The sequence below is a fragment of the Sorex fumeus genome, unplaced genomic scaffold (assembly GCF_029834395.1).
Source record: "Sorex fumeus unplaced genomic scaffold, SorFum_2.1 ptg000044l, whole genome shotgun sequence".
Classification (NCBI taxonomy): Eukaryota; Metazoa; Chordata; class Mammalia; order Eulipotyphla; family Soricidae; genus Sorex; species Sorex fumeus.
The window spans coordinates 35,079,803-35,103,843 of NW_026606101.1; the positions used below are offsets into that span (position 1 = coordinate 35,079,803).

General features: G+C 40.2%; 1 protein-coding gene across 1 annotated transcript in view; it reads right to left on the minus strand.

Annotated features, from left to right (window-relative positions):
* KIF16B (kinesin family member 16B) overlaps positions 1–24,041 on the minus strand; it is a 327,590-nt gene that overhangs the window by 232,936 nt on the left and 70,613 nt on the right. Inside the window, exon 12 of the mRNA XM_056122148.1 lies at positions 20,897–20,956. Within this exon, the coding sequence (XP_055978123.1) occupies positions 20,897–20,956 (60 nt within the window). The remainder of the gene's footprint in view (positions 1–20,896; positions 20,957–24,041) is intronic.

Below are 24,041 nucleotides of genomic sequence, written 5' to 3' on the forward strand. Positions count from 1 at the left end.
GCTATACTATCACTATCTGGCCGTGTCATTTAGTTCTTCTAAATATCACACATACGTGAGATTATCCTGTATTTGTCTTTCTTCTGGCTTACTTCATTAAGGTGATTTTTCTGAAGCATATCATCCATACAGACAAGCTCGCAAATCATTCAGTAAACAACTTAATGAATTAAAACTAAGTGAACATTCTTGTAAGCAACATGTGTGCTCATCACTGCCAATGTTACCTAAACAAGAGCAGCTACTAGCCTGACCTCTAATTCTCAGATTAGTGCATCTGATATTTAATAGATAGCAATTCGTTCTATATGAGGACTAAAACTGAAAAGAAAAAAAAATAAATACTCGAGTATACTTATCAAATTTAGAAAGAACATATATAAAAGTAACCAATATCAAGAATAAGAAAAGCAACATCAATATAGATCCAATAAAATAAAGATAATACATTATTAAAGTACGATGTTTAGACGAAGACTTATGGCCTGGATCAAAGATACATGAAATCACATCTATTGTGACAACAGTACATATTGTCTAAAACCTCTTAATAGGCTCTTCAGAAACCATTTAATCAAGCTTTGTTGTTAAAACAGATGACTGCTGAACATTTTTGTTAAATAAGTCTTTGCCAAGAATAATTTTAAGTCTTTAGTTTATAAGGAATATTTATCAAAAAGATTTTCCAAAAAGAGGAAAGAGGCTTAAATATGCTCATTATTTTCTACTACAATTTGGGTTCTCTCACATTTTGCAGGAAGAAATTTAAACTGCCTCAAAATAAATAAAAAAATAAATAAAAAGAGCTATGCTCAGACTAACTGAAAAGAGATGGGGGAAGACAACAGAATGCGTGGACGAACTTACATAGATGGAAATAATTAAGTTGAACCCAAAAGACAAGCAAACTTGGACTGGCTCCAGTGAACTGCACTGGCATGCCTCAAATAGCTCAGAAGGTCCCTGTCAAACATTTGTGATTAGCTAGTGACTGAGTGAGTGACAGCTTTCCAAGATGATTTGGAAGGCAAATATATGTATAAATTAAGTGAATAAAGCTGGAGAAAGCTGGAAGAGTACCCAGTGTCAGTGGACGCTAAATTATGGGACAACTCACTTGATCACTTAGTGAAGTTATTTGGGAAATGAGGCTAATGAAAATGATTTTTATCACCAGAAATTTTGGAACATAACCATAATCTGTTATCACTACACTTTCAAAATAATGGTTAAAATGGAAAAGAAAAAAGAAGAAAAAACAGCAAAAATTGGTGAAGACATGGAGTAACTCAGCCGTAGGTGAGACTATAAATGGCACAATCAGTCAGGAAAACAATCTTCGGTATTTGCTAAAGCTGACAGATACCTGGCTCTGGGACTCAACAACCCTATTCCTATGCAGCCACCCAGAGAAATATGTTCACCAAAAAACACAAATATTAGCCCCAAAGTCACAGAGCAGAAAGAATAAGCTTCCCTATAACAATAACAAAGAATATAATTTAGCCATATTAAATAATACTATGCAGTAATAAAAATAAAAAACATATGAGTATCACAAACATAATATTCAAAATCTGAACCCACTCTAAAGATATGTTCTGCATGATTCCATATGTAAAAGGTAAAGGTAAAGGCCCTCCCGTTGATCGTCGATTTGCTCGAGCGGGCCCAGTAACATCTCCATTGGAGACTTTGTTGTTACTGTGTTTGGCATATCGAATACATCACGGGGAGATTGCCAGGCTCTGCCGTGCGGGCGAGATACTCTCGGTAGCTTGCCGGGCTCTCCGAGAGGGGCGGAGGAATCGAACTCGGGTCGGCCATGTTGGCCGCTTGTAAGGCAAATGCCCTACTGCTGTGCTATAAAAGTTAAAAGCAAGATAAACAACACAATGCTTTTGGAAGTCAGGCTAGAACATATTCTTCTGAAAGAGCAGTGAGTAGAAGCAATGTCTCCTCTGGAAATCAGGATCTGAACGGTGTATAAAGTTTTCTTTATTCAACTTGTCATGGGATATGTAGGTGTGGTTGGTTAGTAAAAATCTACGAAGCAAAGTCAAGATTCTGCAATGTTCTGTATTATGATGTTCTGTGTGCCAAACATAAATATCTAGGGTACACTCAAAAAGGAGTGCAGTCTCCACCACATAACCATACCAAATTCCAGTGACGAGAGAGCAAAGGAAAACTCACCAAAGAGAAAAAAAGGAACAGGCAGGGTACCCACACCCAAGACACAGGGGGACCTGAGCTCAAGCCAGGAAGCCCTGAAGAAGAATTCAAGGCCTTTTCAAATAGAAGGAATCCTGAGAGCTCACTGGCTTTAGGAATGAAAACTCTGAGACTAAGAGAGAAAGAGTACAACCTGGTCTCAGTCACACAACTATTAGGGTAAGAGCTCTATCAACACAGGTTTTTTTAAAAAAAAAATACATTATTACAAAACAGTCAAGAGATTCCAAAAGAATGAATTAAACAACCCCTGCAATGGAAAGGCATGAGGATTAGATGTTCTTACCACTGTGTGACATGTGCCACTCTCAAGCCCCTTAGAACATCCTCTCATTACCCATGTGTCATGTGGGAAGAAAAAAGAACACAAGAAAGAAAAACAGTATTGTCCATTTCATTAGCGTGGTAAGTAGTAAAAAGATCATAAGATGTACACAATATCCTTAAAGTGGACAAGAGTGAACTCAGAAAGAGATAAAATGATCTTAGAGAAATATAGAAGCACAGCACAATAAAGATTAAACATAGCAAAAATAATCATGATAGTGCATATTTACTTGCTGCATATGTAACACTTAAAAGAATAATATTTCACAAGTCTAGACCACTTTTTATTGCCAAGGAGAATATTTTAGATCTCTTATAAATAAAAGTGTCACTGAAGTTAAAAAAGGTTAATGAAACAATTCTCTAAAAGAAACACATATAAGGTAATATATTACTTTACAAACTAACATTATTTTGTAAAGTAATATGTTACCTTGATAAAGTAAACTACATAGCTAGTTGGATACATTTCTAAAAAAAAAAAAAATCTGAAAACTGTCCAGAGTCACCATTAATATATAAACAAACGCTATTACCACCTTGGGATTGGAAAAGGATACCAGAAAAATATCATGACCCATTTCTTAAGAAAAATACTAGATAAAACTCCCAGTCTGGGGACAAAGAAATTATTATGCCAAATTTTCCCGGAAGAATTTATTTTTAAATTACAATGATAATTCAAGAGATGGCACCCCCCATGCTAAGGGTTAATCTCAAAGATCTATAAAGCACTGGTAAATCTTAAGAAGAAAAACCAACTCCACCACCAAAAAAACAAGGGGGGGAGAAGAAATGAACAGAAAGTTACACAAAGAAGACAGATGGCCAAGACATATATGAAAAAATGCTGTACCTCACTTATCATAAGGGAAATGCAAATATAAACAACATAAGATATCATTTCACAACAGTAAAGTTGTCACACATCACAAAGAATAAAAACAATCAGTGCTGGCATGAATGTGGAGGAAAAGGAACCCTCATCCATTGCTAATAGGAATGTCAACTGATTCAACCCTTCTGGAAAACAATATGGACACTTCTCAAAGAAATTAGAATTGAATTTCCATGACTCAGTAATCCCATTTCTACCCCAAGGGTCAAAATCCTCTATTTGGCAAAGACATTTTTGTTCCTATCTTCATTGCAACACTATTTACAAGAGCCAAAACCTGTAAATAACTTAAAATGTCCAAGAACAGGTCACTGGATTAAAAAATATATATATATATATATATATATGGTACATACACATAATGGACTACTTCTTGACTATAAGGAAAGAGATCACTTGATCATTTGTCTCACTTGTAATCCTGTTGATCACTGATTTGCTCGAGCGGGTGCCAGTAACATCTCCATTTGTCCATGTCTCGTGCTAGGTGGGCGGCCACATGTGGACACACATGGCCAGCCTGCCACACTCCAGCCCACATTCTGGACCACTTGGGCGGAGCCTCACTCATGAGTGAAGCCTCACAGAACAAGGTAAAGTGGAACATTGTGACCCTGGATTCCAGACTCAACGGGACCAAGAAACAAAGGTCCTCTGCCCGCTTCCACCAATCTCCAGAGACCCAGGCATCACACCCAGAAGACCCACCCTGCCGGAGTCAGATAAATACCTCATCAGCTGACCTCCACTACCTCCACTACCCAGCCAACGCCATGCTCCAAGGAAAGAGATGATAATGCAATGTTAATGCCACTACATGTATGGAACTGGAGGGTTATCACGCTGACTGAAGTGAGCCAAAAGGAGACAGATGCAAAATAATCTCTCTTATAAGGAGAACACAAAAACCCATTAGCAAAGAAACAACAAATGACCTCAGGAAACAGAAAACCTAATCTACAGAAATTTAAATGGTACTGAGATGAGGAGGGTGGGTGGGGAAGGCAGTGGGGGATGGCATATGCATGAAATATGAAACCCTAACTTTTTTTAAATGTAGTAGTGCTATTTATTCAGTCACTGATTAAGCTGACAGAAGCGGGCATGAACTCCATATTACTATTTTTTTTATTTTTCTTAATTGAATATCTGTGAGATCGACCATTAAAAAGCTATTCATAATTGGTTTTCAGTCATACAATGATCCAGCACCCATCCCTCCACCACCACCCCACCACCACCCCGAGTCTCGCTCCATGGGAAACTCTTTCCTTCTTACTCTCTCTCTTTTTCTTTTCCGCATTACTGAAATCCTACCATTGACAGTATTGTGAAACTGTCAACCATGGTGGCTAAAATGAAGTGGGTACGGCGTTTGCCTTGCACGCGGCCGTCCTAGGTTCGATTCCTCCATCCCTCTAGGAGAGCCCTGCAAGCTACCGAGACTATTCCACCCTCACGGCAGAGCCTGGCAAGCTACTCATGACTTATTCGATATGCCAAAAACAGTTAACAACAAGTCACACAATGGAGACTTTACTGGTGCCCGCTCGAGAAAATCAATGAACAATGGGGGACAGTGCTACAGTACTACATTTTTTTAAAAAGAAAGAGCATTACAAAACTCAAAAGGAAACTCGAGTCTCTTATTCCAAAGACAGCAAATCTTGTCTTGACATTTACAGAGATAACAGAGAGCAGATGGTGCTTAATTAAACAAGAGCCATCATCTATTTTTTGGTTTTTAACATATAGATGAACCAAACTGCAAATAAAGGTTCACTTTGTTTTGGGGGGTGAAGCATACCTGTGGGGCTCAGGGCTTACTCCTAGCTGTGCTCTCATGGATCACTCCTCACGGGGCATAGGGTTAATGAGTGCCAGGAATTAAACCCAGGTCAATTGTGTATAAGGCAAGCTCCTTTCCCACTGTACCATCTAACAGTCCCAAAAGTCATTTTAAGAACAATTTTTTTCATCACTATAATATGAAAGTGAAAAATTGAGACACTGGTCAGAGAAAGTCAGAAAAGAAGCCAATACAGTTGCATGTAAAGAAAAAAAGAAGATAATTTGAGTAATAAAAACTAGACAATACCGTGATGTCTCTTGTAGGGTTCAAATTCTGACTATATCTATTTCATCTTAACTGTATGTCCTCTGGACCTCAGATCCCTAGTCCATAAAATGAAAAAAATGTAATAATGTAATACCTTCATGAATAGGAAAACTTAATACACTGAACCAATCTGCATGTCTTCCGAATAGAAAAAAGTAACACCACCAGTTAAAACACTGCACCATGTGACTATCGAATATTTTAAATGTGACTGATGCAGAGAAAAAAATAAACTTTTCCTTTTTTTCTAATTTATTGGTCTAAACTTTTAAATTCCTACTATTAGGGCAACAAAAAACTTTCAATTATGTCTAACCACAATGTGAGAACCTACTTTTTTTGCAATTTTTTAAATAAAAATACAGATCAAATATATCTGATGCAAATCTAACATCTGAGTTGAGAAGCATTGTGAAGAGAAAAATCATGACTCTCATGATTTTTAGAATATCAAATACCTCATTAGTACTTTTAAGTTACATACTAAGATGGCAATGCTTTTAATATGATAGGTAAATCAGAGGTTCAACAAAATAATGTAACATATCAAGTTATAGGAAAAAAAAATCACTCATCACCCCCTGGAAATCTACCTCCTCTAAGTAGACAAACAGAAAGAGTCCCTCTAGCACCCCATTTGTTCCGAGAGTACTATATTTCGATCGGAAGACATTGGGTTAAATAAAACATGCTATTAGAATCCATTTCAGCTAGTTCTGTTCACTTTTTAAACATGGGTTCTAAAAAACTTACAATTCCCTTTGTGCTTGCATTATCTCTCTACTGGAAACAGTGCTGACTTAGAACAACACCTGGACACAGTGAGACTATACTATATGTTATCCACAATTATTCCTATTGGCATTGCTATTACTAACTGCTGGGTGCAAGAAGGGGAATGCAGAACAATTAAAACATCTCTCTACCTTCTGGACTTCAGAGCCTGGAAAATTCCTAGAAAAAGAACTATAGCCATAGAATACCAGTTTTTGTCCAGACAGTTAAATATGCATTTGTTTTAAAAAACAAAAATGGTCTCAACAGAAGAAAATAACAGAGAGCACATTGAATTCAATGATAACTTTTACAACTCTCATTCTAAGAATCAACTAAAATCAGAATTAATTTGTACTAATCACTCCAATTGAATTTGGATAAAACAACCCCCGTCCCCCCCCCCCAAAAAAAAATGTGTGCGTGTTGTGTGTACGTTTTAAGGAAGAAAGTCACACCATTTTCAAGCATTTGCTGTGCATTCACCTGTTGGACTAGCACAGCTGTACTAGGAGATCTAGGGAGTATTGCCTTGCTCTGCGGGCCCCATCCAAGCTAAGGATAGTTCAGGTTAGAAACTATGTGTTAATACTCAGCTGAGAAGAGATATAGAAAAGGAAAACAGGAGAAGCCATGCGCCTACCAGGATAACAGCCTGAAAAGGAGCATAATGAATGCATATACCTACCGGAGGTTCAAAACCATTCAGAGAAGTATCATATGCAAAACCTGGAAAAATCATCCAAATAAAGGAACAAATTACCGTTAGACAAAGTAACTGAATGAATTACTTTGTAAATGGATGAATTGTAGGGAAATTGGGCTAATTGGGAAAGAAATCGGAATTCAAAAAGACAATCCATGGCATGATTTGCTTGTCTAAACCTTAAGAACCATCAAAATCCAGGTGTCAAAATAGTAGTGAGCAAGGGAGAGGCAGATAAGAAGTAACTGACTAGAGAGAAGCAGAGAAAGCCGGGACGAGCTGCGAATGTCTACATTGTGATCTAGGTAATCAGCTGCCTGGGAGTATGTACAGATCAAAATTCCTGAGCTGGGCTGAAGAGATCACTCAGGGGTTAAGGCCCTTCCCCTGATACAGCTGAACCCTGGCATCACCATGAGAACACCGCCCACTCTACAAAAAATTATGCGCTGAACACTTTAGAATTTACATGCTTTGTATTTTAGATATCAATATCAAAAATTAGATAAGCACAATATTTGTGTTTATCTTTTGTTCATTTTGTTTTTGAAGGACGCTTCCAAGGTAGTTGTATTCAAGGGTGCGTAGGGGCCTCTCTGGTGAGGCGTGCCATGATGAGTTTGGAGCCTGGCCCTGAAGTGGCTCAGGAACAATAAATATACCTGGCAGTGTTCAAGGATCAGTTGACGCCAGGTATCCAATTCAGGAACTCAAATATGCCAGCATGCGCTCTACCATTTTATCTTCAGTCATACATGTTAAACCTTAATGATCCCCAAGTGATTCCAAAACAAACCAAGTATATGAGTGTGTATGTATGTGTGTGTTGGGGGGGGGGGGGGGGGGAATGGGGAGGGGCATCTGGCATCTGCTTTCTACAAGGTACAGAATAATTGACATTTAAATTGTTTCTTTTCTTTTTTTTTTTTGCTTTTTGGGTCACACCCGGCAATGCTCAGGGGTTACTCCTGGCTCTGCACTCAGGAATTACTCCTGGTGGTGATCAGAGGACCATATGAGATGCTGGGAATTGAACCCGGGTTGGCTGCATGCAAGGCAAATGCCCTACCCGCTTTGCTATCGCTCCAGCCCTCGTATTGTTTTTTTAAGTAAATTCAACAATTTCAAAAAGTGCCACAGCAAATTTTGTTTTCTGATTTCAGTCAAATCCGCCAGAAATGTCAAGATAGTATTTATTTTTTATCAAAAAGACAAGGAAGGTTTAATATACAGCACATCAGATTTTGAGGAAAATGACTATCTCCGGTCATGTCTGTGTTATTAAGATTCTTTCAAGGAGAAATCACAGCTATTTGGAACTTATTTCTCTCACACTGTCTCACAGACATAGATAAGTTGCTCAGTAAGGCTGCTTTTAACTGGCAAAGCTAGTGCCATAAAGTATTGTATAAAATGTTAAAAATTTATAGCCAACTCTCTCCACCCCTCGCAAGTACTGGAATATCTTGGTAATAAATATTCACACACAGCCCAGGCCCATATTTCTTCTTCAGTGGATGCCCACTTGCTAATTATACTGTCTCACAGAAACATACTTCTTAAAACCATCATTTTTGCTAAGAGACTTGGAGCTCAGCTGCCTGGAGTTAAGAGAAACTGCTGTCATCCTTAAATAATGCAAAGGCAAAATGAACCAGGATGCTAAGGAAAAGTAATCTCTTCGAACCTGCTGTTGTGTTGCAGAGGGAGAACACTGCCAAGTGCTGCTCGTGGTAACTGTTGCTAGGTAGACTGGACTGGGAACCAGCGAGCTAGCGGGGTCACCTGGAAATTAAGCCAAATTCAAAACTACAACATGAAAAGCTGGAGAACACACCCACATTCAGAACTCATTTCAAAATCACAGAATCAATCTAAAAAAAAAAAGAAGGAAAAGGCATTTAAATACATAAAATTCCTTGTGTGTCATCTTTCAGTTCCAACAGCAGAAAAGAGCCTTTTCTCACATGCACGCTAGAGTACATACAGGCAGTTGGCCCATTTATGTAATTTTCTAGAATACAGAATTTCTGTTATAAAGGAAGTAGTTGAAAATATTTTTTCTTAAGGAAAAAGGAATCTTTCAACTGAATGTGTCTGTCCTGTTTGTCTTTGAGTTATCTTACACTAGAGCGGGTTACCTTGGCTTTATGTAGGAGAAATATGAACAACATCACTAAGAATTTCTCCTTGCCCCATTCCTGGTACACAGCAACTGTGGCCTGCACCCACCCTAATTCCACAGGCAGTGGGTGCATCTCAACCAACCCAGGAAATATTCCCTCAACAAAGTGACTGGTTTAGAAAAACAGCTTACACCTGTGAGCAGAGGGCATGTGCCTGAACTGAAAATTGGTTCAGAAATGCACCAAAATAGTCAAGCTCAAAACTTTGCTAGACACTCTGAAGCTTAGTTGCTTTAAATCCAGATGGTACAGTAAGTGAATATAAAACACAGCTCACACCTTGCTATATTGAGAGCAGTATGCCTGAAGAGGAAGTCAATATACCAAAAAGGGAAATAAAAAACAAACCCTAAGAATAAGAGCCTTGATCAAACCTTGCCTGAATCCTACACTTACCTGCAATGAATCCTACACTGATCTGTCAATAATCCCCTTGCCACCTAAACCGGTATGAAATTGGGTTTTGTTACTTGAAATAAACACAAAATACTACCAAAAAATCATTACCGAAATAAATGCAATATAACAAAATAACTCAGAAGTAAAAATCATGCTTCATCAACACAAAACTCTATGTACATCAACATAGAAAGTTTTCTGAAAATAATTTCTTATTCTGCCCAATTAGGAAAACACTGATGGTTGGAAACCAAGTCCTACAGATAAGAGCATAAATTCAGAGGAAAAAAAAATAATGAGAACAAATGGACATCACTGTAAGAGACATAATATATGTCCTGGACACCCTAAACACTTTATATGTACTCACCAATGACCTTATATACTAGGTACTATTATGTCTGCAACAAGTACAGTGAGGATCTAAACAGGTCGATGGGGAGAAGCTCAGAATAGGCAAAAGTAACTAGACTAGGCAGACGAGAATCTTCTCCGGGGGCTTGGGAAGATAGCTAGGGTGGATGTGGATTCTGTCTCTAGCACTTTCTCCTTGCATGACTGTTGGACGGAGCCCAGGTGGCCCCAAAGCACCACCACAATGGCCCTTATCTTAAAAGAAGAATAAAAGAAAAGCACTTCTTTCCTAGGCTCACAAAAACTCCACTATCACCCCAACTCACGGCTCTGAGAACTACTCTCCTCCTAAGTGTGTTAAATATGTTTCTGGTGACATGAACAATAAACTGATCTGTACCATAAAATGATCACTGTTAAAGCTTCTCTTCCATCTAAGCAAAGTTCCTACAATTTAGCACACCCATTAAGTTCATGTGTACATAAAGCATACATCCACATGACCGGGCAATCTTTTCCTCACTAACCATGGCAATAAATATGCAGTAAGAGCCCGTCATTGTACATACCTCACTGCAGAAAATCAGAAGAAAAATCCCATTTGTATTCAAAAGGATTTATTGCATGGTACCAACATTTAATAGGGAGCATTTGACTTATTTCTGAGCTTTTTGCACCAGAAACGTTATTCAAAAGTAAGACCTAACATATACCGGCGATACCTTTATTTATGAGTAGTTCCTTCAAGATGAAAATTGCCATGGAAAATGAGACGGACTCGATATTATTAACAGTATCAATGCCAGTTATCTGAACGGTTCAGCTTGGCCATTGACCCTGACAAGTTCCTCAGTCACACTCCAATGCAGCAGCAGTGACAGGCAATCCCCGCTGGTAATTATCAAGTTCGGTTTCAGAGAACAACGAACTTTATCACTTTGCGTCATCTTTAAAAACAGTTGTGAGAGCAGACCTCTCAAAGAGGGATAATACAGTTTGACAGAAATTAACCATCAGAGTCTGACTTTAATGAGAGGCTGACAAATTAACAACTGCAAACTATCTGAAGTACAGTAACTTCTTTCTTGTACTGCTTCACATCAGGAAAAACACAAGGAGATCATCTGTGTGAATGCACTGAAAAATGATTAAGCATTTTGATCACAAGTAGTACCAAAGTGGCCTTTGTTCACATACAAAGTCACCCACATTCGCCTAGAGAATGCTGCAGAGAGGCCATAATTTTTCCTTATGTTACCTGGATTCATCTACAATGCACCTATACCCATTGAGAGAGAAACGTATGTATCTCTACATACACATATATTCATCTATAGCTCTTTATTGCTGTGACCTGGTTAATTTTGTGTGCCTCTTTAATTGGCTTTAGTCATATGACTTTGGGGGGATAATGGGTCTTTAGCAGTGAGGTGCAAGTGAAGGCCTGAAAAAATACTTGGAGGTCTGGAGCGATGAAAATACAGCTGAGAGGTCATTTGTCTTACATGCAGCCAACCCTGGTTCAATCCCCAGCATCCCATACGGTCACCCATGCACCACCAGGAGTAACCCCTGAGCATTGCCGAGCCTGACCCAAAAAGCCAAAAAGAAAACAGAAAAATGCTTGGACAGAGCAGTCCCAGGAATCTGCCACCACCGAACAAATGAGTTTGAGGATGAAGCCAAATCATCCCCAAGGGGCAGTGAGCCAAACACCAGCCATGTTTGTGAAACCACCTTGGACATCCTGCCCTCAGGCACAAAGTGGTGCAGAACAGCCAACATGGGGGGTGAGGGGGGGATTGGGTCAAACAACAGTCTGCTTGAGCTACTATATTTTAGGTGATCTGAGAAAAACAATTACAATTACAGCAAGAGTATTTTCAAACACACAGCAATGCTAGAGATTTGCTTATTGACATAGGCAGCAATCTTTGTTTATTAGGATATAAACTTGACAAAAAGATGCTGATCATCTTTTATCCTGTTTTTGCCAGAATGTTTTTGAATTTTGCAAATTAAGGGTTTTTTTTTTTTTTTAGAGCTACGAGAATGAAACTCACAAGGCAGTTACTGAGCAACTAGAAGCCTGCCATGCATGTGGGGACTGCCAATAAGCGGGTGCTGAGTTGAACCGACTCTATTAACAATGAAAACCAACAGGAAAAGAACACGGACATCAGAACTCCTACCCCAGCCGATCTCTGCTTTGGAAGAATACATGGAAACTCAATGTATTGACTTTATATAGCCAAAGAGATAATACTCTGCATTGCCAAGAAGGCAGTAACTAACTAAAAGTAATATGAGTGGATCAGAGGCCAGAATTTTGAACTGTCAAATACCAAACAGTTTAGATGAAGTACGGTGACAACAACAGAAACCACTATCTCCTCTTAATCCAAAATCTGAGCAAAGCTGATGTCCATGAAGATATCATGATAAACTACCCAGAGGAGACTGAGTTATGAAAGAAATGCCATTTCTCCCATGCTCCGTATATCAGTCATCTTGAAGCCAGAATACTCAGTGCCTACAGAGCAGAAAACCAGAGAGCACAAATCAAAGGAGCAACATTCCCAGTTATCAGTTCTGCTTCCAAAGCCACTGAATTTACCAATAAAAGTCCTCTCCTCTAGATGGAAAACCTTAGACAAGACAAAGGTTTAGCTGAATGACTGTATCATAAAACAAGAAGAAACTGGCATAAAGCATGCCTCCATAAAACTGAAGCTCAGAACATTTTAGACCAATACAAGACTTGAATTTTATTTGATCATATTTCTTTTTTTTTCTTTTTGTGTTTGTTTGGAGGCTATACCCAGCTGTGCTCCACATTACTCAGGGACCCCTCCTGGCATGGGGACTGCACACAGTGCCAAGGCCTGAGCCCAGGGCAGCCACGTGCAAGACCCACTGCACCATCTCCCCACCCCTTAACCATATTTCGAATTAGTCAAAACATTCTGAAAGGGAAAATTTTTCCTCCATCTATGCACCTATCCCTGCATCTTCTATTTGCAAGACAGACACCACTGGAATTTTAACTTGTATCATTTGCATTAGGATCCCATTATCACAGAGATTCAAATATGTTCCATCCTCCAAATGAAATTCAACAAGCACAGCTTACTATGGGGAAGGGGGGTGAGGGGGTAGCGGGAAATGTCATAATTAATGACTTAAAAACAACCATTTTAATTCAAATGATACTTGTCCAGACACAGTGCTATTCAAGGACAAGACTGTGTAGCTCCAGCCACAGCGTCAGCCATCGGCTTCCTCCTAACTCACCCTGGGCCAAGTCACAGGCAAGGTCCTATGCAGCGCAAGGAAAGCACAAAAGCAAGTCACACACTGGAGGAATCAAAAAATATGTTTTCAGTAAACGAAGAGAGACCAATTCACTGAAAAAAAGAATGAGAAGGCTAAGCAGGGGCAGGAGATGTCAAACAGAGCAGGCTCGGGGGCTGCAGGCGGCACTTTGCAGCTCGTCTCGGGCAGGCACGGCCGAGTCTGCGCCCTTCTGCTGCGCCATCTGTCAGGAGCTCGGGAGCAGGCTGCTGCCATCCAAACTGCCTGGGATTTATTTGGAGCTTAAGGATCTGCAAGTCCGAAAACCTCTCTCTGAGTGTTTTATTTTTTAACCATTTATAAAATGCTGGAATGGAGAAACGGACATGTACACAGACCCAAACAAATCACGGAGGTGAGAGAAATGATGAGTGGAGAGGGGACTGGCGTGAATGGGGTAGTGCTCAGTACTTGACAACCACGGGCGTCAGCAAGAGGGTAACAGGGGATTTCTAAACACCAGGCCGACAGGTACTAAGCAGTCACTGAGGAAACCCCTCCAGATGCTAAGCAGTGGGCAGAGTAGGGCATGCAAATGAGAAGCCATACTTAATATCTCAAGAACGTATTCATCTCAAGGCTTGGATGTAAACACTACGTTCCTCACAAGGTTAAGTGCCAAATCCCAGGAGAAACAGCATTTAAAGACAAATTCAGCCAGGATGCGAAACCTATAGAGGCGGTATTTAAAGAGACCAGACAGAGAACAAAGTAGAGAGGACGAGTAAATTATAGATGAAGAGATGGCGGTGGAAGGAAAATTTTAAAAAATCAAGATACCTCGATGTGAAGAGGACTCTGCGGTCAGACGAGGTCTGGCCATGGCACAGAACCTACCCCAGAGCGTCAGCCCCTGGGTTCCAACCCAAGGGAGCACTAGGCAGCCATCAGCGACATCACAGCCATACTCTTTTCCAGGACCTTCTAATAACTGCTTGCACGCCTGTCTCCCTAGCTGTTCCAAAGGTGTCTTTTCATGATTTATTTAAGTGATAATTGCAATTGCCTTGATAATTGCTTGCCTTGCCTGGGTAGGGATTTGAGTTCCCTCTGACTTTAAACACAAATGCAGATGTCCATACTGGAATTATACCAAGATGTAATATGCTCATGTTTACAGGCCCAGTCATGATGAGCAAACAATTCCCAGAGGAACAGAAGAAAAAGTTAGAAACCCAGATAAAGCAGGTATGAGTGGCCCAAAAACAGACAGCAGCAGCAAACCAGGGTCACTCCAAGTTGGAACTCCTAGTTGGGAGGGTGGGGAAGGGAGTGTTTCTGGAAGCTGGGGCTGACAGGTCGGGTGGAGGCTGCTCTGCGCCAGAGTACAGGATTCTGGGCACGAGACCACAAGCGCCCACTACAAGCGCCGAACACAAGACTACAAGTCTCCTGCCAGCCCAGAGGCATAGCTCCCTTTCTAATGCAGGGCAGAAGAGAAAAGGAGGACAATAGACCTAAGGGCCAGGGTTCAAGGATGCCTCCCCCAGGGGCTAAAGAGGTCCTTTAATGGACAGGACGCCTGCTTCGAAGGTGGCAGACCCAGGTTCGATCCCAGACCCCGCATAAAGTCCTCCAAGCCAACCCAGAGTAATCCTAGGCACAGATCCAGATATAAGCCCTGAGCACCATCATGTCTGCCTCACCCCTCCCCCAATAAAAACTTCATCTTCCCTCTAGTCTAGCACTCAGATTGCAAGTTGTAGAGATACATTACCTGGGTATCTTATTAAAATGCAGATGCTGGGCCTGGAAAGACACTATAGTGGCAGGGCATTTGCCTTGCATGAGGTCAACCCGTGTTCAGTCCTCATTAGCTCAGATGGTCCCCTGAGCACCATCAGGAGTCATTTCTGAATACAGAGCATTGCCGGCTGTGGCCTCAAAATCAAAATGAATAGTTTTTTTTTAATAATAAATTAAAAAATAGATGCTGGGGCCAGAGACAGAACAACGGATATATGCTTGTCTTACACCACAGCCCACCTGGGTTTGATGTCTGGTACCACAAATGGTCTCCAGGCTCTGCCAGAAGTGATCCCTGAGAACAGCCAGGTGAGTCCCCAGCACCATAAAATTAAACTGAGTACAGGTTCTGATTCAGGATATCAGGATATCCTGGGCCCTGAGAGCTTGCATTTCTAGACAATTCCCAGATTCCAAGATGAGGCTGATGCTGTTGGTCCAGGACCCTTGAAAAAGCAAAGGTCACACTGACCAAAATGAAGAACAGACACCTGTTACTGAAGCTCAGTCACATTCCCTCCAAAAATAAAAATGCACTGTCACTGATCTTTCAAATAGAGTGAGGAAAATAAGGCAGACTTATAGTCAGGAGTATCCCTAGAGCTGACTCTGCATGCGCCTGTGTTACTTTTCCCCTCGGTCACATGTACATGGTTTCCACTACATTCTGCAATTCTTACTCTGCAGTCCTAACCCCAACACGTCAGGATGTAATTATTTGGAGACAGGGCCTCAAAGAGGCAATTAAAAGAAAATTAAGCCTTCAGGGTGGGCCCACACCAAATCTGACCATATCCTTTATGAGGAAATTCAGACATTAAGAGCTGCTAGGGGTTCAGGCACACAGAGAAAGGGCCAGTGAAACCATGGGAAGGTGACAGCCATCCACAAGCTACAGAGAGAAAACCACCTCACCAACACTTGAATCACAGTCTCCCAGCCTTGCACATAGTGAGCAAATAAATGTCTGTGATATTTCACTGTGACAGCAAATTAATATACAAATTTTAAGTTCAGTTTCTTCACACTATTATAATCCAGTACTTCCCTCCTGTGTGTGCACAGCAAGAAGCATATTCCAGGCCTGCAGAATGATGCAAGACAGTCGCTGCACCAGATCCTGCTCCAGATTACAGGGAGAAAGTCAGAGCGCTGACAAAGGTTATGATGAGAACTGTGACAAATGCCACCAGGAAGTGCAGAGGAAAACTGCCCTGCTGCTGAAATGGGAGTGAGGGGTAATTGGAGAAAGCGCCTGGGGATTCAGAACAGATCAGAAAGGAGAAGCCTCTCTACTGGTGCAGCAACACAGGCAAAGGCCCAGCATTACCAAACAGCCCCAGAATGGGAAGGGTGTCAGGGGCAGAGAAGACAGTGCATGAAACTTAGGAGAGATCAGGGGCCACACGTGAGCCAGAATGTTAGCAAAGATACACAAGCAGGAGGAAGGCAGACCCAGGAGCAAAGATAGAAGACGTAGAGAGGCCAGAAAACTCCCACTGTCCGCTACCGCAGAAGGAGCTCTGTGAAGGGATCACTAAGAAAATGATGGCTGGAGGAAATGTCTGGGATGGGAGATGTGTGCTGAAAACAGATAATGGACCGAACATGATAACCTCTCAGTATCTGTATTGCAAACCATAATGCCCAAAAGTAGAGAGAGAGACTATGGGGAATATTGTCTGCCATGGAGGCAGGGGGAGGGTGGGAAAGAGGGAGTAGGGGGGATGTACTGGGGATATTGGTGGTAGGGAATGTGCACTGGTGGAGGGACGGGTGTTTGATCATTGTGTGATTGTAACCCAAACATGAAAGCTTGTAACTATCTCATGGTGATTCAATAAAATTTAGAAAAAAAAAAAAAAGAAGGAGCTGTCTTTAAGACAGGCACATTTCTACTTGCAAAATGAGTTAGCATTTTCTCATTTTTTACTCTGTCAGTCTGGAAAGAAGAAGAGTTGCCATCCACCACGATTTCCAAGCTGAGAGCTAGAGAACATGACAGCTACTGGGTACATTTCAGGATCAGTGCGTCAAAGGGGAACTGAAGTCCAAGATGCCAGCTCTACACATCAAAGCCTGGGGCTCTCCTTCATCACCACATTGCCAACTGGTCTTTGCGGGAAACTGCCTGTGTCTGCATCAAACTACCCACAGCAGTCTTTAACTTGCCACCCTCCCTGATTCAACGGTACCGTGGATTTCACTCTATAGAATGAGGGAAGCCCCAGACTCCATTAAAAAGAAGAAAACAAAGTTATTCTTGGGCATGTTCCCCTGTAGCCTCTCAGGAACTAGTGGGTTCCTGGGAAACTAGGGGTTTTCAATAAATAGTATAGCGAACTTCAAGAGACCTTTTGCCTTGCGCCCTAAATTGAGACTACCTCCCAGCCCCCTCAACAACGCCCTTATATGATGTGGGCTCCCATATACTCCTGTGGCAATTCCTCGTGATGTATGAAGATAGATTCATAATCTCAGGTCTCAAAATTGAAAGAGGAAATACAAGAATACTACACGGGGAGCTGAACAAGGCCAAAGATCGTGTGATGACTGAAATAAGTTTTCCTGAGTTCTTTCTTCAAATACCCTTGAGTCTGCTCACGGGTATTGTGTGATGTCTTGAGTCTGCTCATGGGTACTGTGTGAAGTCTTGCATCTGCTCATGGGTACTGTGTAATGTCTTGAGTCTGCTCACAGGTACTGCTCATGGGTACTGTCTCAATAAAGTCTTGCCAGTGGTTTTGGACAAAACAAAGCAACCAACAGACTCTCACTATGCCAATAAGCACCCAATGTATCTCTCTGTATCTCCTTTCAATACACTCATGTGGTTTTGGACAAAACAAAGCAACCAACAGACTCTCACTATGCCAATAAGCACCCAATGTATCTCTCTGTATCTCCTTTCAATACACTCATGTTCTTCAGTCTTCTGCCCGGGTCTCTCCTCATGTGCTTAGGAAGAGGGGCTTAGAAGAGAAAAGCAAGCACAGTGGCCGAGTACCCCCACTGAATCCTAATAATAAAAATTAATAATCCTGAGGATTTAATGCTTTGTTTCTACAAAACTCACAAATCTGTTAAAGAGCAAGTTCTCCAGATTTAAAGATTTCTAGCTTTAGGGAAATACACAGAAAACACATAGAAAAAAGTCACTGATATCAAAGGCATGATTATGCATTTAGACCCTTGCCTACAGCCTTCCTACAAGAGAAATAATCTAATATCTCCCACCGACTTTCCTTCATCCAAGTGATAATGCGTTGGTCACTGTGATACCAGTGGACATGATACAAGCAGAGATTGAGTATGAATGCATGACAAGGCCTGCCTGATTGCATGGTGGCCACAGCCAGGAAAAGAACAGGCCCTGGGCAACCAGCTGGTTCACAAGGACGAGGGACACGTGGAACAAATTTGGAAGCCACCCATGGCCTGGATCCATGCCCAGCCAAATCGGCTAAGTCTAGCCAACCATCAGCCAAGCTGCAGATGCATAAGGGAAAAACCAATGTTGTTTTAAGCCACTGGGTTGGAGTGTGTTCTGTGCAGCAGTGCCGGAATAACTGCTGACTGACAGAAGGCAGAAATATGGGGAGAGGATTACATAAACTACACAGATACAATATTTTTTTTCCCATTAATTTTCCAAGACTCTTGCCTCAAAAATTTTTTTTCCTGCCTGCAATCCTCTTCACCTCAGCCCTCAGGCACAGTCTTCCAATAAGTGATAACGACAGTACTAAAAATACCAAACAAGCAGAAAACAACTACATAGTTAAAGTCAAAAATACCATCTGAAATGGTCTTGCAAGGTCAAAAAAGGGAGTTTTTTGAAATATCATTAGTTTCTCTGAACCTTTTAACACCTAATGCATATCACATTTATAATCTTCTTGTGAGGTTACAAAATATTTTAATAATAAGATTTCTGAAAAATCGAAATGGAATTGAAAAAGGATGTAGGACCCAGAATCACCTTATGAGGGGAAAAAAAAAAAAAACACTATTAAAAAAAGTTCAAAGACTCACACAGTAACACTCATTGTGCATATCTTGGCAAAGATGTCAAGGAGAGACACCGCGAAAGAGATGAGGCTGACAATTTTTTCAATTTACTGCTGCTTAGCTCCTATGCTAACAGGTGCTCTACATACCAGAGACAATTATTTGATTTCTCTTTAAGTGGGACAGATTAGTCCTCTCAATTTGATAAATTCACTAAGGAAAGTGTACAAGCCCTGAAACTTCCATTGATTTGAGCTCCTCTATGTCAGGAGGTGTGGCACTATTTCTTAGAATTGATACAACTGAAATGACCAAAAATGTACACAGATCTGGGTGCTGCTTATTCCCCAACTGTCTGTTATGAAATACATAAATGAGAGGAGGCGGCCTCTGAATCAGCTTTCCACACAAAAATACTGAATTAAAGAAACACCATGAATAATATGTCATCATCATCATCATCATCATCACAATCAAAAGGAGAGGAAAGAAGCCTGAACAGATTTCCTTCTTTCGTTATTGCAAAGAACGTCTCAAGGTCATCACAACCCACCACCATGGAGTCCTTTCATACAACCTCCAATCTCAAGAAAAATAGCCTCTAACCCCCAGGTCAGCCCAACTGCCAATGCTGCACAGGAACTTTATATCCTATGGAATTGACCCCTTCAAAGAAAATTGTTACAAAACTCACAGGCTTATCCAGTTCCCCAAAAGCTGACCCCTAGGAAAATGCAGCTATTTGGCTCATTTTGAGGTGAAGGAGCTCCAAGTTAGGACTCTGCAAAGGATACTATTAAAAGCCATGTATCTAGCCTTGCCAAAATTACAAGCAAAGTGTTGATCCTTAGAGAAAGTCCCACCTCATTCAATTTCAAAAACAAATCCAGGAGTCAATAACTTTGGAATCATCCCTCAGACAGAAACTTTGAACGTACAAAATCCAAAGATGACCTCAAACCTGGTGCAGCTAACACCCCTAATGACACCAGTTTTCAACAACTCAGCAAAAAACAAACAAAAAAGAAAAAAAAAGCAGAGTACAAACAAGCTGAAGCTGAGAGCATGAAAAATGAAGGTAATTGCTGACATCCTTTCAAAATGAGCTGCCACAAACACAAGGCTATTGCAGTCTATCCTTTGAGATAAACGAAATCCCAATACAAGCTTAGAAATTTCTGAAGGCTGGAGCGATAGCACAGCGGTAGGGCGTTCGCCTTACACGCGGCCAACATGGCCGACCCGAGTTCGATTCCTCCGCCCCTCTCGGAGAGCCCGGCAAGCTACCGAGAGTATTCGATATGCCAGACACAGTAACAACAAAGTCTCCAATGGAGACGTTACTGGGCCCGCTCGAGCAAATCGACGATCAACGGGAGGGCCTTTACCTTTACCTTTACTTAAGCAATGCAAACTTATTTTTTAATATTTACATGGGAAGTATAGTTTCCACTTAACATCTAGCTTTTGGGTTGGATTTAACAAATGCAAAAAGGCAAAGCAAATATTTAGTGGTGTTTAACATGTGCTGAATCAAAAAATAAAAATCTACAAAAAGTGAAAGCAGACGTCTTAAATATCAACATTATACATATAAACATACACAGTTTTAATGTTTAAAAGCCTCCTGTGTCATTTCCTAACACGAACCCAATAAGGTCACTAACTGGCTTTCAGTGATCCTAACTGAAGCAAAGAAAACAGCAGTCACGTTTGAAAGAGAAAAGAAAAGCTTTTACCAATAAACCCAGCAGAGTAAGCTTACGACATCTTTTTATAGTCCTTACTTTCAAAATATTTTGGGTCTCATTCCACTTATTTGTCCATTCCTTGGTTAATTCTTGAACCTAAGAAGAAAAATATGAACAAGTGATTGATCTTTAGAAAAACTTACTGTGAATATTCTCCTAGAAAATTTCCAAGCTTTTATAGCTTATAGAATGACTATATACACACACATACACACAGAGTACATATTTTTTAATTAGATGACAATTTCCATCACTGAAAGAACAATCATAAAATATAAATCTAACAAAGCTATATTAAGGGCAAAAGAACAAATAGAAAAAAACTTTTGTCATATTATCTAATTTTGCAATTGTCTTTCCTAAAAAAAGATTCTCCTCTGAGTATGAAAATTACAACTTTAGGGATGACACTGTCCAGCCACATGGGTTCATTTTTTTTAAGATATTATGAAACAGTGATTTCTTATTAGATGAAAAGATTAAATCAACTTGGACAAACGTTTATTTTAGTATATAATATGTATTTATAGCTAATTAATAGAATTTATAAATCATGTTCTCTCTTGGAGGAAAGAAAAGGGTGGCTCTTTAGTTTACCATTTTAATAAAAGCATGGTTTTACAAGAAAAAATAATGCCAGCAAACAAATGAAGGGATGACAAAATGCAAAAGTAATAATTTTGCAGCTTCTAAGAAAATTGCTGATTCGGGCAAGAATTAGTAATTGTTGTCAAAATGACTCGTGGGAACTACAGTGACAACATATCTTATTACTTCTACTTCACTGCCCAAGAGTCTGCATAAAGATAGCACAGCGGGTAGGGCGTTCGCCTTACAAGCGGCCAACATGGCCGACCCGAGTTCAATTCCTCCGCCCCTCTCGGAGAGCCCGGCAAGCTACCGAGAGTATTCGATATGCCAGACACAGTAACAACAAAGTCTCCAATGGAGACGTTACTGGGCCCGCTCGAGCAAATCGAGATCAACGGGAGGGCCTTTACCTTTTTTAATAAAAGCAAAACATATTTCTGATTTTAAAAAAGCATCTTATTTTCAACTTGCTTTTATGAAATATATCTAAGTGTTGAATATTTTACGTTGAGAAAATTTTCAGATTCTATAAAACTTCTAAATGAGCCTCGTAAGCAATTTATTAAGAAGCAAACAGTAGCACATGATTGGGATAGAAAAACAAACATGAAAAATGTGTTCTACAGGAGAGACTATAACTAAGGTTAAAGGCAAGTGACTTCCTAGAAGTTGGGGAAGGAGAATTCTACCTGCCCTTCTTCCTGAGTCTCTGTAGTTAATTACTACTGCCACCAGGCCACTCCCAGGAGACACCACCTCCAATAACCTTCTGGTCTTCCCTCTAATAAGCTATTCTATTTAACTGGGACCAAAAAATGAGTCAATCCACAGAATATGCTTTCTTTTATTCTTGCTAAGAGGAAGATACTTTCCATGCTCCATGAAGTAAATTGAAAAGATTGATTTTTCACATCAGGAACCTTCAAGAAAGAAGTGTTTATTATGGACAAAAAATGGAAGAAACAAACATTTCTCATCCACTTATATTCAACCATTCTGTAATCACTCATTTTACTCTTCAATTTACCTCAACTGGAGATGAAAACTTAGAAATTCAGTAGTTGAAAACGTCTTTCCTAGTTGGCAATTCAAAATCTATTACCTTCTTGTAAAAGGGAAAAAAATAATAATAATTGTGGGGGGAAATGGAGGGAAAGAGGGGAACAGGTAGGAGGAGGCAGGTCAACCCAGTCTCACCCAAACCAAACCACCACAGTCATAAGCTCCTTACACTCCACTATCACCGCCATGCCCCTGGACGGATTCTACTGCCTCAGGACAAACCTTACCCAGAAATTAATCTGCTGAAAAATTCAAGTATGTGGGTTTGGTGACTGAAATCTCCAGGCTTTCTCTGGAGTCAGGATGGACTACCTCCCCCATATCCCTGTACTTCTGAAAGCCCCAGCAGTCACACACACACACACACACACACACACACTTTAACTCCAGCTGTATCACTCCATTAAAAATTCCAGACTTGGGGCTGGAGTGAGAGTACAGTGGGTAGGGCATTTGCCTTGCATGCGGTCAACCCAGATTGAATTCCCAGCATCCCATATGGTCCCCTGAGCACCGCCAGAAATGATTCCTGAGTGCAGAGCCAGGAGTGACCCCTGAGCATCACCAGGTGTGACTAAAAAAGCCAAAAAAAAAAAAATCCAGACTTACTGGAGCAGCATCTCAAACTCTACAACATTGATAAACCAATAGTAGCACACAAGATTGGATGGAATGTCACGTAGAAGACAACCAATCTCGATTAACAAAATATAAACAGAGAAGGCCTAACCTGTAACATCTTAGTAATCTCTTAACCATTCTCTTAGCAAATTATTGATAACAAACAATTAAAACAAATTATTAAAGGCTTGCTATGAGGGCAGGGTTAAAGGGGAGTTGGGAAAATTGGAAACAACGGTGAAGGGAAAGAGATGGTGGTGGGATTGGTGTTGGATGATTGCCAAAAACAAATCATAATGAACAATTTTGTAAACCATGTTTATATAAAATGTAAGGAAGAAAATTTATATGTGTAGGCCTTACCTATTCCATTTAAACTCCAAAATGTTTTAAAACAAAGTTGCTTTTAAAAAAAGTGTTATTAATGACAGGTAAGACATGATTATTACCATGAGAGTCAAGTATAAAAAAAAAATTAATGTAATATACCTTAGATTCCAGAGTTGAAAACACATATATGTAAATAACAGACATTTTTAATATACTGAATATTCTTAATTTTCTTATTTACATAGGTCAAAATCATATAGTAATCACTGACTGGCCCTTACTGATATATTTTCTGGTCATTCTATTCACCAGTTCTTAAACATTTTATTGGAATAAGCAATATAAAAAATATATAAAAATTTATTGGAATAGGCAATATAAAAAAATATAAAAATTTGTTCTGTGCCAAAGGGACAAAGTTTGGGATTTGGAGGGAAACTGAATACTGGTGGATGAAAGGTCACAATGGTGGGCTGGAACACTAAATGCTTGAAACAACTGTAAAATGAGTAACTTTGTATCCATTGTGTTTTTAATAAAAATTAATTTAAAAAGAAAAGAAATAGGACTGAGCCTC